General features: G+C 42.8%; 1 protein-coding gene across 2 annotated transcripts; it reads right to left on the bottom strand.

Moving 5' to 3' along the window:
- Positions 1–95: 95 nt before the first annotated feature.
- sncb (synuclein, beta) lies at positions 96–10,713 on the bottom strand. Of its 2 annotated transcripts, none has more exons than XM_076041568.1 (6): positions 10,553–10,713; positions 9,410–9,543; positions 5,737–5,766; positions 5,417–5,502; positions 2,431–2,517; positions 96–973 (listed from the first exon to the last, which is right to left on the bottom strand). In XM_076041568.1, the coding sequence occupies exons 2-6, from the start codon at positions 9,528–9,530 to the stop codon at positions 944–946; spliced, it is 354 nt and encodes a 117-aa protein (XP_075897683.1). In that variant the 5' UTR covers positions 9,531–9,543; positions 10,553–10,713; the 3' UTR covers positions 96–943. The 2 variants fall into 2 exon arrangements, with proteins under 2 accessions (XP_075897683.1, XP_075897684.1); XM_076041569.1 differs by having other exon boundaries at positions 9,410–9,540; positions 10,553–10,711.
- Between the last annotated feature and the right edge of the window lie 2,912 nt (positions 10,714–13,625).

The following is a 13,625-nucleotide window of genomic DNA, read 5'->3' as shown; positions in this document are numbered from 1 at the left end:
ACTCAGCAGATTGTGCATAAACACGTCTAGACGATGCAGGAGTACAGTGGGGAGCAAAAGAGTTTAAACGAGCTGCAACAAACTTACAGTTGTTGTTGTTGTTGTTTTTTTTTTTCACTTTTTTATTATTTACAGAGGAATGTATGTCTGGCTTAACACATAAACCTTGCAATTTAAAGCACATATTGATATGACAACCATCATGAGTTCAAGACATGATATACTGACTCGTTAAAATTTGTCGGTACACGTAAACGCACACACACACACACACACACACGCATACGCACACACACACGCACACACAGACATGTATACTCTGTCCATTTCTAACAGATAGTTTTACTGGAATGGTTTCACAAGCAACTATAAAGATACAATGTAAAAAACTCTTTACTCTGAAAAATGTCCAAAGAAAATTTCCAAAGAAATGCAAAATAAATAAATAAATAAATAAAGAACCCACATACAGGCATTTGTCGACACTTAGGAGGATATTATTGTTTTTCCACATTTGCTTGCAACCGGACATACTTATTTTTTTTCCGTTCCCAATGTCTCATTGGAAGATGATGAACATCTATTGCACATTTCTAAATACAGATACACACAAGTACAAAGTCACGAGCCCAGGCTCTTTTCTCATTTCATTGGGAGGGAGTCAAGGAAATGAGACAGAGTGGGCAAATCCTACATCTCAATAAATACCTACACCCAACACATTACATTAATAACATGACATTTACAATATAGAATCATAAAAGATTTGTCTTGAAGGAAGGAAGAACTCTTTTCAGTGGGAATGCTTTTTTCTGGACTTTTTTCTGTTTTTTTTCTGTTTTTTTGCAACGGGAGTATAATTGTATTAGCTTCAGCATTTGTCCTTTTTATTATTAGAAATGTTATTGTGCTGCTGGTTGGACGGTGGCTTGGACTGGTGCGTTTATGCCTCTGGCTCGTAGTCCTGGCTCTCCTGCGGGAAGAGAAAGGGTGATTTTCAGCAACGGGCGGGCGGGTCAAATGTCTCGAGGTAACATCCAGCCACCGGTTTTAATCGCATCAACTTCGGCGAGGATCGGTTCAAAATCTCGGATGTGTGTGTGACAAAAGCCATCAGGATCAACCCCGGCTAATGCGTGTCGCAGCTCTAAGCTCCTTCTATACCGATTTAGTCCTGCAGAGGGCAGCACAAGCCCACACTTGCTTCAAGGACATGTCGTGAGCTCACACATCCCCCAGCATCTTCAATAGCCGTGCACAGGATCATTAAAAAAATAATAATAACGTCTCAACCGAGAACGTAAGAACGTCCTCGTGCAGCTGATGCATTCACAAGGGAAAGGGAAATACTGCATTTTGAAAAAGATTCATTTTCATCTCCAAAGGCTCTCACTATGCAGCACTCAGACTCTGTACATGTACAGCAACGCAGGAAGACCCTGACGTTACCCACAATGCACCGAGGCAGACAGCGTCATCGCCACACCCATTCTGACCGTGCTCGTGTCGCAACAGATGGGGGAGGGGAAGAGAGCGGGGGAGGAGATGCGTAGGAGTGGTGGAGAGGGAGAAGCACGGAGGAGGACCGCGGATGATACGAGCTGCCACCGCGGAGAAATTTCAATGATTTAACACGTCCTCCTTCAAGAGATTAACGCAGAGAGCCAACATCCCACAATATTCACTCCGAAAAAAGAAAAAAAGAAAAAAGAAAAATTCGCATAATTCACTCCACCCGCATGGTGGGCGAATGAAATTTTCACTAGAATAAAATGTAGACGTAGCAAATTATATAGCTGCTGCGACGTATGTGCATTATGCCGCTAAACGATCCACGTTGAAAGCCGCAGCTTCTGCACAGGTCGTCCCGCTCCTGCCAGCAAAATTCCAAAAATAGCCATCTGTAACAGACTACACACACACACACACACACACACACACACACACACACACACACACACACACACACACACACACACACGCCGCTCGTGCAACTCTGTGTCAGTAGGGGGTGCTACAGTTACAGTTTGTAATATGTGACAGTTGGCTCGTCCAGTCCTACCTTTACATTCCCAGGGGCACAAAAAAAAAAAAAAAAAAAAAATCAAACTACCATTTCCTGAGTGTTATTCCAGCGCTGGCAGGTGCGCGGGTCAGAACTGGAGCTCTTGTTTGGAGTGCCACTCAAATCCAATACAGCGAGACAATGTGTAAGCACGCTGAGCAGCGGCATACTGATGAGCCTGCATCTCGGATGAGTGCATGAAGCCATCTCTGGCGTCAGCCTGACTATTTCTGTTCCCTGTTTTTTTTCTGTGTGTGTGTGTGTGTGTGTATGTGTGTGTGTCTACATGCTGGAAGCTATTTACTCTGGGTCACACGGAGACACGCTGCGCCACGTATGAGCGTTGCGTGTTGTGTGCTTCTTACCTGCTGGGTCTCATCATATGTCTCTCCTTCTGGGTCCAGTATTCCTTCTCCCTGGCCCTCCATGGCCTCCTGCCCATACTCCTCAGGCTGCAGACACACAGAGAGGGAGAGAAGGTCTGGTGTGACAGAAGTCACTGTGCACGTTAATCCCCACCCAGGCCCTCCACCAACCCCTCGGTTCGCGTATACAAATGTAAAATACTTTCACTCCTCCATTTATTTTCCAACCCTCATTGAATGCAAATGATTAAGGCATCTCCAGGCACAGTCAAGCACAGATTTCTGACACATAAACTGCTGAGGCAGTTTGTAAGAGACTTGCCACCACTGTGACGATGTCGCAGATGAAAAAAGCATGAAAAACACCCCGGTGTCAGTGGTGCAATTCCTGACCTCCTTCTTTTGACGACGTGACGTTCAAAAGTTCCACTACTTTTTATACAACAAAGGAAAATATTTTTTCTTTATATTATCAAATACTCCTCATCATCTTACATTGGATTAGGTAACACAATAAAAGCCTTTCTGACATCAAATGATAAAAGCACTCTTCTTGAAACAAATTGTGAATGGAAGGGTTTGTTATGCATATATGGGGAAGTCACACATTGACAACCTAATGTGTGTTTATTGTTATTTGTCTTCCACATATATTAAACATGTAGTGAGCAGTAGTGTGTGAGTGAATAAATGAATGCATGGATACAGTATAAAATACATTTGATGGTAATAGTACAAAATAAAGGCTTAGTTGGATTTACACAAAACAGGAGCTCACGCATCAAGAGGACTGATACAAGTTCCTTGATTGGAGAAGAGAACCTCTGTCTTCTAGTTTGCTACCTTTAATTTCTACATGGCACTAGCAAAGCAAAGGCTAGTAATCTAGTGAGAAAAGGTAACAAGCAAAAAAAATAAATAGAAATTGATGTTTTATAACGCAATAATTCCTAGCATTAAAGGGCATTGAAGTGTTAAAAACACAAAGAGGATGGAGTGCAGGGAACAAGGCTGGCAGCTCTCGACCTGATGCCACTGGATTTATTATGTAAGAAATTAAAAAAGATTGAAAGTCACAACAACTGCTCAAGATTAATCCACTTCATTTCACTTTCATTTCTATGCACTTTCTGGAGTGCTGGTTTGGTAACTATTAAAAAAATATTTAATATTGAATACTGTTCAGTCACTTTTCCATCAGGGAATACTTTCACCGATGCATCATCTTTAATACCTTTCCCGCTGAGGGCCCACAATCTACTGCCTACCAGAAGCACTTCAGTGAAAACAATTTCGCTTTTTTTGTAATTTAAAAGGAGGATTTATTCTCCCCCCCAAAAATAATCCAATAACTGCTGTAAATAAACAATTTATTTTTTTTGCCAGTGTCATCTAGTGCAGCATCTGCTGAACTGAACAGCATTACAAGATAAGTGAAAAAGAATAAAACACCTTACATGAGCATGAACTGATCACTGACTATAAAAGATCATGAAGAAAGGGAGGGCATCCGAGAAAATAAAAAGAGACGGTTGGCCCTGTTGGACCGCAGTGTATGTAAACAAACCGCGCGAGTGGCTGGCAGGTGCTCTTAAAGCACCTGCCATGATGGGCCCTGAAAACAAAGCTAGTGGGTCAACGCACGTTTATTTTTAAACCCAGCACTAATCAAGTCAATTAGGTCAGGGAAGAACAGACTATAATCCCGTGTATCAAGCTGGTGCCAGTGCTCTAAACCCAGCGACATGATTAGCTCGGCTTTGGGAGCTGTACAATGCGGAACAATTGCAAAGTAGCACCTAATCAGACGGATCAGAGGCCTGAGAAATAGTGAGCACGGGCAAAGGCTGCTTATGAGATCGTATCAGGTGAGGAAAGGAAGACTTTATACCCCAGTGTTTGAGCTGAAACAAGGCTTAAGTCTTATTCTTAAGCAATGAAGCTCAGATGTACAAAATGACGTTTTTCTTTTTTAACTTGTGAATATTCACATAAATGTCTGCCAGCTACTTTAAGAAACCTGTTGGATCTGCTGGTGTCAGTAAACCAGTGAAAGCATGGAGTCTCATTAGATCAACCCCAAACCCAACTCCAACCCTAAGCATGAGACGGAGTTGTAGGATACACAATCTCATGTCCGAAAATTGGAAAAAAAACAACACACTATAGTATGTTGTTTTTCTTCTGCGACAAACAAATAAAAAAAAATTGGGCTTTAATCGGCCCGAAATGTATCAAAATGACCATCCTATCATAGTTTAGCATGATATAGAGGAAAAAATCTCAACCCTAAGCCTAACCCGAACTTTAACCCCATTCCTAACCCCAACCCCAAATCCAACTCTAACTCCAACCCCAACCTCAAGCCTAATCCCAACAACCAACTCTAACCCTCACAAGAAGCTGACATTTAGCATTCAGGGGTATAGAAACACTTCTTATTATGTGCTGGGCAGCAGTGTACAGAAAAAAATATGTATTTAAAAAAAAATTCCAAACAAAATCATTATTTTCCTGATTATTTTCCAGGAAGCTTAATTTTCTGCACCATCTGCCAATCACTGTGAGTAACATTCCCTCTGATGTTTGGCACAGGAAAAAAATAAATCATATCCTTTCTGAAGTGCAGAAATAGAAAAGCTGATTATTTAAAAAATAAAATTAGATAACAATTAATTCCTTTTGTGACTGCGCCCACAATCAAGACATTAAAACAGAATTTGCAGCACTATATTGGTCAGATTCGACAAGTGAGCTTATTCTCAAGGTGTAAGTGTATATCAGATGAAACAGAATGCCACTTAGGGGAAGAGTTCTGAAACTGGCTTGGTATTGAATATGAAAAATGCATGTGTATATTTTTCATTTGATAAAAGAATGTGGAATGGTTCCGGGTTTTGTGCCTGAGCTACAAGAAAGATGTGAGGTGAAGGGGACCACTAGAAAACGAGAAAACAGGACTGAAGATAGACGTAGATGTGCGTACGTTCATGTCAGCTGGGAACTCGTCCTTCTTCACCAGACCAGTGGCTGCGGCGATGTTCCCCATAGCTCCAGTGGTCTTCTCAGCCACTGCATGCAAACACACACAGGATACAGAATATACACAGGCGTGAGGTCATCTCTGTGGGTTCAGCAGGCAGATTAAAAGCCAGCCCTCTTTCCTGTGTTAATTAACACATTATTCACTCCAGCCACCCATGCCCGACTAAAATTACTTTGCTGTTTGCTGAATGGTGCTGTTGGAAAAAAATAACAACTTTAGTGCTACGACAGAAATGGTAATATATGAGAGGACAAACTCACCTGTGCCCACGCTGTCTTTGGCCTTGCTGCCTGAATAAAGAAAAAAACAAAAGCAAATAAAGTAGTCAGAAAAGCTGTCCCACAATATGTCAAGCAACTTTCAACCTGAGATTTCTGTGTGCGTGTGTGCAAAACTGAGCAAGAGGGTCAAAATCAACAACAAGTACTGAAACAAACGACAAAGTTCAAATCCAGCCACATTCACCAATGACTAAGCTCTGGCTGCGCTGCACTGCATGGTTCTTGTTGGTCATTTCAATACATATTTCCAATGATGCCACTGTGTGGCGCTCAGCTCTCTGCCAAACCAAGAAAGACTGACAGGGAGCTCCTGCAGCTGGCAGTCTGTTTCTTTTGATTTCACTAATTAACACAATTTGTGCACTTATCCCTCTTTAACATTAGTGTCAAACCTGATCCCCCTGGAAGTGAGATAGGGGAACCTTAAAATGCTAAAAAGCCCTACATAAGTGCAGTCCATTTACCGTAAATTAAATCTTTATGCATACATGATTTTTGAATTATTAATCAGATTGATTGCAAATAGGGCTAACATGTTTAATTTCAGTTTCAGTCGCACATAACATTGAAAAGTGAATGTATAGTCTGCAGAACTCTTTACATTTCCAGCCAATTTATCTAAAAACCACTGGACTATTCTAGCCTGTGACATCTGGCAGATCTAATCTGTCCAAACTTGTTATCCGTCAAGTTCTTTTTTGTGCCCGGCGGCCTTGATCACTTGAGCTTTCAAGCTCTCTCTGTAGCGACACCACCTCAAGCTTTGGTGGCCTGGAGGGCCATTAAAAGGCGAGCCGGCGCAGATGAAACGACGATAAGGAAGATAAATGTCACCACAAAAGGCCACAGTCAAACACACGTCTCCGAGAGTCCTTCCAGTTAAACACGTGCGGCTACTGCAGCGCGTCCGCACCGCTGCAAATGGATTCCAGCTGTGGGTGAAATGTTTCAGTATTGATTGTGGCAAATGGATTGTGCTATTTTTAAGCTTGTTTAAGATCTATCTATCTATCTATCTATCTATCTATCTATCTATCTATCTTGCCTTGTTTCTTATATATATATGAACACACACAGACACACATACACACACATATATTTTCATGAATGTCTCTTATGTAATTCACAGTTCTAATCTTTAGTCATCCATTAGATCTAACGGTTAGATCCATTTTTTTTTTAAATGGTTGTTAATAACAGTAATTATCGTAATATTAAGTGTCAAAATAAACAGCGATTGCTGTGTGAATGTCAATGGCGCCCTTTGGTTTGATCAAAGTGACAATAAAGGAGCCCTGCATAAATGCCCATCCTGCTCTTGTTTTAACACAAAGGTAGGTCTTCCATGAATGAGGGCAATAAACAAACAGCGGTGACATTAAACAGCATGTGGACAAATCAGGGCGTTCTCCTCTGCCAGTGTTTTCCGGGCTTCACGCTGGCTGACTGCTTCTGCTCGGCTCAGTACAGCTCAGTGGGCGGGCTGCAGTTGCAGCAGCTGTCAAAAGGTGGGCCACAAACCTATCAGATCACTCTCACCCCTCCTCCAAGAGGAGCCTCCAAGCGAATCATGCGCGGCTTTCTAGGGCATCACCGCGCTCAACAAGCAGCAGGAGGAGCTGCAACAGCGGTGGCGAGATGCTACAGTAATGCTCCTTGTCCTTCGTGCGTTGCTAAAGGCTAAAGGCACAATGGCAAATGGCACGATGACACGCGCTCTTACTGTAGCCTCAAACACTGAGTGGGCTCTGCGCGGATAAAAATACTGGCTGGCAAGGTGGGCTTCCCTGATAATGCAGCGACATCTGAGGTCTGTCAGCGTAATCTAGTTCAACGCTACGAGCTGTACAGACTTTAGAGAAACGACGACCAAAAGCAAACAGCAGCACGGTGTTTCTGGTTATCATGGGCACCATGACATCAGCGTAGCAGCTAGAGGAATAAATATCTGGCTGGCAGGTCCAGGGCCTGCTTCCAGTTCTGTCCCCTGAGTCATGCAGCCCTCCCCCTTGTACCCAGAATGGACTAAGAGCGTGCTAATACACTTAGATCACAGATATGGAAGAAATAATTCAATGGAAGCATCATTTTACTGCCAGTGAAATCATTTTGAAATGAGTGACATTTATTTTGCTTCAATTTAAAATCTATGATATTTCCAAAGCAAACAATGGTAGACAAGATCCATTATGAACCTGCCAAAATAATTTTTGTTTTCTCCAGTTTATACTTTAACGTAATACAAGCAATAAACTAGAAATCGTTCAAAGCATTATTATCCAACTGATTGGCAAAACAATATTTGTTTTTTACAAACTAAAATAGTGTTGATGGCTTCCCCAAAGACATAATAAGCAAACATATGTATATGTGATGATGTTATTTGTCATGCTAATATATTTTTTAATGAGCCTTGGCTATTATACAACAAAACCTCATGAGATATGAATGATTTTATAATGATTTGACGCTGTTAAAGAATAATCCTGAATTACTGCCCAGCAAAACAGATGATTTAATTATGCAAACCGCTGCCTTCACAAGCGAAGCATAAAACCGCCAACTGTGAGTATTGTTCTTTCTTAATGTTTCCCTTTTTTTAGAAGGTGAGTAAAAAAGATTGTAGGCTACATTAAGTGGAGTGTTCATTCGCTCCGCTGCAGCCCATCCACCTCTACGTCCCGGCCATTTATTTGAATAATACAAACGGGAGAGGAGGAGGCACTCTCTCCATAGAATCTACAGTTACGTCATGAGATGGAAGATGGACTATTCTGTGCACTACTCTGTGGCAGTGTCCATTACAAATAAAGCTGCATCGTAAAGGATAAAAATAAAGCGAGCCGGCCTTTTAGGGTCTTTTCGTCTACGACTCTTTGCAGCGACCGCTTTGCAATCTGCTGCTCTCCGATGCACGGGCATGTGGTAAGAGCTGCTCCCACCGCGCTGCCGCCCCACCCCCACCCCTTGCTCACATCCCCAGCCTGTAGCTCAGTTGAGTCAGGCGAGAGGGCATATGGACACACAGAGCCTCCTCTCGGCTCCTCGGCATCAAGAGAAGTCTGTTTCTTATGTGGTAAGAAAATACAGCTCGCCCGGGGCGTGAACGTGCGGTGTTATCATTGCGACACAGGAGGTTTGCTGGATTGGTTATTCAAATCCTGCCACAGAAGACATACATATACAAAAAAAACAAACAAACATATTGATTAGCTGTCATGGTAATTCATCAAACAGCTGCAGCAGTAATAAACTAATCAGATTTACTGAAACACTGCAATCGCACAATATTGTCTCCAGAACAGAAAACATCCACTATTGCTATTAAAAGAAATATAAATGCAAAGGGAGGGTATATGAAATCACTTAACTCTAATATGACTGTGAGCGAACAGCAACTCACAGTGGCTGTTGACAGTAGTCGGCCATTAACTGTGCAAATACGGGGAGTTCTTGTATAATTTCACCATTAGCTCCAGCGCATATGGGCTGTTGGATGCAAGAGCTAAATCATGAAAGGTTCTCCCAGCTGATACGTTTGGCCTGTTCCTTCCTGAAGATGGGCGGTCTCTGAGGAGGGCCTGTGAATGATGCGCGTCTTTTCTTTGAAATAAAAAGGGGTGAGGGGAGGAGGCGTCTGTTGTCATCTTACCTACAAACATGACTCCTTCCTTGGTCTTCTCGGCTGCAACCGCAACTCCTTCTTTGGTCTTCTCTGCAGCCACAGCCATCCCCTCTTTCGCTTTAGACAACCCCTTCATAAACACATCCATCTTGGCCGAGCTACTGTGGAGAGACGGACGTTTGTCAATGCCCAGTCGCTTTGACCACCTGCATCACCTCAGGAACGACGGTGGTGTTATTTCTGCTTTTGCCTTTACAGTATATCTGTATGAAACGTCTCTCTATGTGACGTTAATGTAAAAGCATATAAGAGGGCGGCACCGCCTCCAGTGGTCGGTCCCTACAGCTGCAGCCAAGCCGTTAGGCTGTAGTAACCCCCCCCCCCCTTGCTCACTCACGCGTCCAATCCGCACCGCTCATCACCGCCAAAGCATGAAATATTCAGTGGCCAAAAGATTTCAATGAAATGGTTAATTGTGGTGGCGCTCATTAATTATTGCTCGCTTGTAATGCTACTCTGGGCGGCAGCGAGCTGACAGGAGTGCGTACAGGGAAAATGCGCAGGCCCTCCACCCCCCATTTTTAAATTTGTATTTATTTATTTATTTATTTATTTATTTATTTAATTTTATTTTAAATAAATTGACCGCACTGCAATGTGATCCTAAGGGAAGGTATTTCGAGCACAAACTGCACGATATGTTGGGAGGGGGGGGGCGAAGGAAGGCACGATTTCCGCGAATGCTCCGGGCGTCACGGCTCGGATGTGTCCAGTTTGAATTTGTGTGGTCACAAGCGGCGGAAGCATCCGCACGAGCCACTCTCAATAGCAGCAGCAGCAGCAGCACGACGTTCCACACTCTTGCATCAGAACCGAATCACGCACTGTCCCCATCCCGGATGTTGCAGCTCGAGGGAACAAAATTCACGATGTGGCCAATTTCTCACGTTCTCGCGTGGGATTTTTTTTTTCTCGTAAAAAAGAAAAGAGCGCAAATACGCAGGGACGCGTAAATCGAGCCGCATCCACATGGAGGTTTCAAACGCTCGTTTCACGTACAAATGTGAACCTTCGACGACTGTCACATGCACGGGTCCGTCATCGGTGGTGACCTTTCTGCACCGTCCACATAACATTCGACAATGAGATTGAAGAAGGAGAATTCCTTACCTATTTACAAAATATCCTTTGACTTTGTGCCCCTATGGTTCGGTGGCTCGGTGTCAAACTAACGTCTGAACGGGAGATATTATTTTCAGTGAGTGCTGTGTAGGCCTTCCTCGGGCTGATCTCCTCGAACAGGAACGTCCCCTTTCACAGTGCGGCTGAGACTATCACACCCCTACCCTCACCCCTCCTCTCCCTCTCCCTCTCTCTCTCTCTCTCTCTCTCTCTCTCTCTCTCACCATCACTAGCTACCCCCACTCCACTTAGACCCCCCCCCCACCAACTACAAGCTTAATATTCACTAAGACGTGTCTCATAAATCCCCCCCTCGACCTGTGTCGAGATTACGACAACATGAACAATAGTGTAATCGAAATGATCACATCAAATGCCGTTTAATAATTCAGCTAATGCTGTTTAGGACCTCGCGGATTTCACTTGCCGGTCATCCCATGCACGTTCCAACCCAAAATATGAAAAGAACTATGCTATATAGTTGTAGTGTCATTGACCCCCCCCCCCTCCCCCTCCTCCCACCCACACACTGCCCCAATTTGCCAATTAGCTCATTAAAAGTTGCCACTGAGTAAATGGAGGGTCTTTAAAACCAATAATCTTTCTCCACCCAATCCCATTCTGACATGCGCAGAAGTACGCGGAGCAAACGGGAGACTGATCTGAGGGTGATACCATGCACAGGAGATGGGGGTGGGCTGATTGTGCAGGTTGTAAAGAAGCTATGCACACTGGTCTTTCTTTGCTGCTGTCGTTCATTGCTTCTTTTGATATACAAACCATAAAAATCTTATATGTCAAGAAATTGTAGGATGAAAATAATGTGTATATTACAACAATGCATTTCTTTAAAAAAAAAAAAAAAAAGAGAAAGCATGAAAAGGGGTGGTTTTTCCGAATATTTTACGTCTTCGTGACTCCACTGTGTGTGTGTGAAACTGCAGTGAACATTTTTAGCCAATCAGGAAAGAAGGCGACCTCGGATCGAAACACGATTTTCCGCATATAGAATATCGACCATGTCATCAGGTCATGCAGCTGTAAATCCACATCTTAGCGGACTAAAACAAATCAATCAAACAATCAATCAATCAAACAAACAAACAAACAAAAAGCATAGGTTGCTGCGCTGATACAGCTGTGTTCCGATACTGCACGTGTCATCTTATTTCATCCACTTGAGTAGCAGCTGCAAAAGGGTTACTACAACCCCACCCCCATTTTTTTTTTTCTTTACCGCGTATGACGTACATGCAGTGACGCCACCCCTACGAGTGGGCGAGCTATTACGAAACCCTCCTTCATCCCCGTTTGAGGAAACCCCAGATAGTAACGTGCCCTTATCCCTTCCTGTCTCATCTCACCTCGGTGGACATGAGTAGGCAGGTAGCAGCAGATCGGGGCTATTTGTAGGCTATATTCTGCAGGGATGCGAGGCCACCAGTGCGCAGTGTTTCCATGCATCGTAACATTATTAAAAAGAATAATAATAATTGTTGATTTAAATGGTCGATTTGCAGCCTCATCCCGCTCTGCGCCCCCAGCGAGCCGCTGTCCAGGGTCCTGAAATGGGCCGTGTCTCTTTCCATGGTGCTGATTCTTTTCCACCAGGCAGCACAGACCGCACAGCTCTACCGCCATGAGATCAGCTTCTGGCAGTTTAAATTAAGCCACGCCTCTCATTGAAACTGCACAAGGCAAAGCGTCAGGGTTGAGCTCAGCTTGTACGCATTTAAAATATCTGCTCTATTCACAACCGCAGTGCAAGACCTCAGCGACACGCGCCCATTTTTAACCAGCGGCTGCCCCCTTGTGGCTTTTCGCGAATATTGTACCCATTTTACAAGCAGCGCCCTCTCCTGACATAGCGTGACACTGTTTTAATTTCTGCATTCTTATTTTTAAAGCCATAGCGTTCACGGTGCATTCAAGACCCATCACCTGAAACAGCAACAAACAGCATGATTTGAAACAAATTTAGATGTCTTCACATATAAATGTGGTAGGGTACGTTGAAAAAGTACGTTAAAATTATATCATGAATTACTATGAGTCTAGGGAAATTATACATTGATCAAACATTCTTGATGTTCACTGCAAGTCAAGAAAAAAATATTCTGTTATACATTTTAAATTCTATTGATACTGATTTATCTATCTATTGATGGTTCTATTGATTGAATTGATAACAAGATAAATTATTAAGTTGAATCGTTATGATTACAATTACAATTACATGCAGGATAACTTTTACACAATATTAGAAAAATAGGACACATATCTATTCCTACAGAGTTGTCCTACTTTACCACTCTTTCGGAAATATTTGAGGGCAAAGCTGTACAACAAGACAGAAAAAGACCTACTGTGTCCCTCCATAGCTGAAAACTTCGGCCAAAGGGTTGGTATGTTCTTTGCCAGGTCTTTATTTTCCAGGTCTGAAAAGATGCCAGATCTTGTGACACAGTTGTAAAAGTAAAAAGGATTCTAATAGAAAATTCACAGGCGTTAAATAGGTCATTCTGTTGACCTATTCTGTTGCTCATTTTTTAAATTTCACATACATTATAATGATAACGATGGAAGTCTAAGGGTGTGTCATGTTTGACTAGTTTACAGATACAATGGTATTTTTTTTTTTCATAGTTCTACTACTACTTCCATAAGCAGTTTACGGTAGCATTTTTACCAAAAATAAATGGGCACTGAAGACCAAAAGGAGTGACACAGATGAAGCATGAGGTGACTATTAGCTCTGTGGGTAATGATTGAAACAAATGATACATTATTTGGAGCAGACATTCAGTATGTTTATGGCGCTATCCATAATAGTATCTGCTACTTTAATGCCATTTTTCTAGCCTAGTGTGTCACTGTCTTGATTGATATTGTACTGTTGCTATTTGGGGGGCCATTGCCATTGTCCTCTTTTCTCCTGGTTCTGGTGGATGACCTCATACCAGAGTCAGACAGTTTTTCCTTGCTGCTTGTTCCAGGAACGTGGTCTGGGCTCAACATGTAAAGCATCCAGAGATTACGTTGTTATGATAAAACAATATGC

This window comes from Nelusetta ayraudi, unplaced genomic scaffold (genome assembly GCF_046127955.1).
Source record: "Nelusetta ayraudi isolate G7.1 ecotype Tasmania unplaced genomic scaffold, CSIRO-AGI_Nayr_v1 ptg000068l, whole genome shotgun sequence".
Taxonomy (NCBI): Eukaryota; Metazoa; Chordata; class Actinopteri; order Tetraodontiformes; family Monacanthidae; genus Nelusetta; species Nelusetta ayraudi.
This window is presented reverse-complemented; position numbering and strand designations above follow the sequence as displayed.